Below are 2492 nucleotides of genomic sequence, written 5' to 3'. Positions count from 1 at the left end.
GGGGGGGGGGTGGGATGCAGGGTTGCGCTCATCCCAGCCCTTTGCAGACTGAGCTGCAAACTGCATTTATTTTTCTAATGTAAAACCTTCAAAATACGCCCGTGGAGGGTGGGAATGGTGTGAAGCAGTGGTGTTTTCGGGTGGTTTTCTTCCCCGGGCACACAGCTGTGGTCTGGACATGTTGCTCAGCATCCCCGTGGGGCTGAGCTGGCCGCCGGCGTGACCCGGTGGTGGTGATGGTGCTGGTGTCGCTGCCCTCCTCGCTCCGGCTGACCACCGAGAGCTTTTGCAGGCAGGCTCTGCCTGCACGGGTATCCTGCCTGCTCATGGGGGGGTTGTCAGTGGTTTGTGAGCGCCTGGGCTGTGCTGGTGTCCCCCCCTGCCCCACAGCAGATTTGGGGGGTTGCGTGCGTGGGACTCTGTTAGATGAGCTCTGCCTGCGCCGCATGGGGGGGTTCCCACCCAAGAGAGCTGAGCAATGCCATGCGCCGGACCCCCTTCCCCACACTACGACCCCTCCTGATGCCACCGTGCAGGATTTGCTCCAACAAATGAGCAGAGGGAGGGGACAAAAAAAAAATGCCATCCTGGAGATGACCCAGAAGAAGTCAGGGAGTGGGGACGAAGCCCAGGGGAGGCGTGGGTGGCATCAGAGGGGCTGTGTTGGATCCTGTACCCTGCAAAGCACTGCTCCAGCTCCGTTTGGTGGCCGAACCCCAAATTAGCAGTGCTGGTGCCGAGCTGGGCTGCGTGTGATTGAGAGGGGTCCAGGACTCATGGCCGCTGGCCTCGGGAGCTGCGTCCTTCCCTCCCATCAGCACTTCAGGGCTTTACCCAGCTGCCAGCTGAGAAGCAGAGGGACAAACCAGATGCAGCCGGTGGGTTTTTTGGCCTCCTGGTGCCATCTGCTGTTGTCTCCCGCAGGCAGAGCCCCGCTGCGCTTACCCGTGCGTGTTCTGGAGCAAGCTGGAGGTAACTGCAGGGAAATGCCCTTTCCTCCCCAGCGATGGCCTCTGGCCGTTCCTTGTCACAGGCTTTCTGGTTGGGAACAGCAACGAGCACGGGCAGGCACTGGTTTATCCTGCCTGCCGCAGGCTCGTGCCTGCCCTGCCCTGCCTGGGCTGGCATCCAGCACCCTGCCAGCTTGTCCCAGGAGTCCCTGGCTGCTGCCAGGTCATGGTGACGCGGCTGGAGAAAGGTGTCCTGCAGGCAGTGGAGCTCAGGCGCTGCTCCGCTCCCAGGGTAGCGCCTGGGCTGGGGGCTTCGGGATGGATGCAGCCCCCTGAGTGGGGTGTGGAGAGGCACAGCTATGGCTGGGAAGGGGCTTCTGCTCCCCGTTGGGTGAAACAAGGAGCCCCTCACACATAGTGGAGGTGGTGGTGGTGGTGGTCCCCTTGCAGCCTTGGGGCCATTGCTGGCCCATGGGTGTCCCAAGGCAGGAGATGGGTTGGATTGTACTAACATGGGGAAGGACAATCCTGCCCCTGCACGCTGTCAGACACCCTGAACAGCTCTGCCACGCAGCTCGTGGACTTCGCTTCCTCTAGAGATTTCTTCCGTGGACACCTGATTTCTGCCCCAGTGTGGGATGACGATCCAGCCTGGCCAGTCAGCCTCCCAGAGCTACCTCCTCCCCTTCTCCTCCTGCCACTGCCACCCGTGCCCAGTGCTGTGCCTGTGTGTGCTGCAGGTCCCCATGGTCACAGGGTGGTTTCTGTTTAGCTTGAAGCTGTGCAAGTAGGTCCTGCGATGCCCTTGGGCTGCTGTGTGCTGACAACTCATGCATGGAGCAGTCTTGAAGGATTCTTTCTTCTGCCAAGAGCTTTGCTTTATTCCTCCCTGCGGGGTTTTAAGTATCACCCATAGCTCCAGTCTGGGCTTCATGTGACCATGAGTTTTTCCTTGGATGTGGTAATCCAGTGACAACTTCTCCCTGGTGTTCCTTCATGCCCTTTGCCAGACCCATTTGCTGAGAAGCAGAGCTCGTACGCTGTGCTCATGCTGCGCTCCTGGTAATCTCCAGGGCGAAATGGGTTATCGCCTACTTATTTCTGACAAGGGGACCTTTGTGCTTCTCCTGCGACGGTTTATTTGAGCCTGATCAAAAACTTCCTGAAAGCCCAATTCTGCTGTGTCAGCTGGATTACCCTCCCCGGCCATCCAGCGGGCTGCATCGCGTCTTCATAACCCGCTTTGCAGCGCGTGGAGGGCCCGGGTTGTGCGTGCTCCGGGCGAGCGGGAGCTCCCGGGTGCTGAATGTGCCTTGCGGGTGGCTCCTCTCTGCTTATAGCTCGCCAGAAGCATTTGAGCAGTGCCTGGAGATCGCAGACTGGTGAGGGTGGGAAGGGCCCTCTGGAGCTCCCCCAGTGCCACCCCCTGCCAGAGCAGGGGCACCTCCAGCAGTGGCACAGGACGGCGTCCCGGCGGGTTTGGAATGGCTCCAGAGTGGGAGACTCCCCCACCTCTCTGGGCAGCCTGTGCCAGCGCTCTGC

General features: G+C 60.6%; 1 protein-coding gene across 1 annotated transcript in view; it reads left to right on the top strand.

Annotated features, from left to right (window-relative positions):
* The first annotated feature begins 236 nt into the window (after positions 1–236).
* Positions 237–2492, top strand: part of LOC104293806 (proline dehydrogenase 1, mitochondrial-like) — a 9492-nt gene continuing 7236 nt past the window's right edge. Inside the window, exons 1-2 of the mRNA XM_009893336.1 lie at positions 237–311; positions 925–972. Coding sequence (XP_009891638.1) covers positions 237–311; positions 925–972 — 123 coding nt within the window. The remainder of the gene's footprint in view (positions 312–924; positions 973–2492) is intronic.

The sequence above is a fragment of the Charadrius vociferus genome, unplaced genomic scaffold, assembly GCF_000708025.1.
Source record: "Charadrius vociferus isolate BGI_N301 unplaced genomic scaffold, ASM70802v2 scaffold579, whole genome shotgun sequence".
Lineage (NCBI taxonomy): Eukaryota > Metazoa > Chordata > Aves > Charadriiformes > Charadriidae > Charadrius > Charadrius vociferus.
The sequence above is the reverse complement of the archived record's forward strand: the minus strand, read 5'-3'. Positions and strand labels throughout refer to the sequence as shown.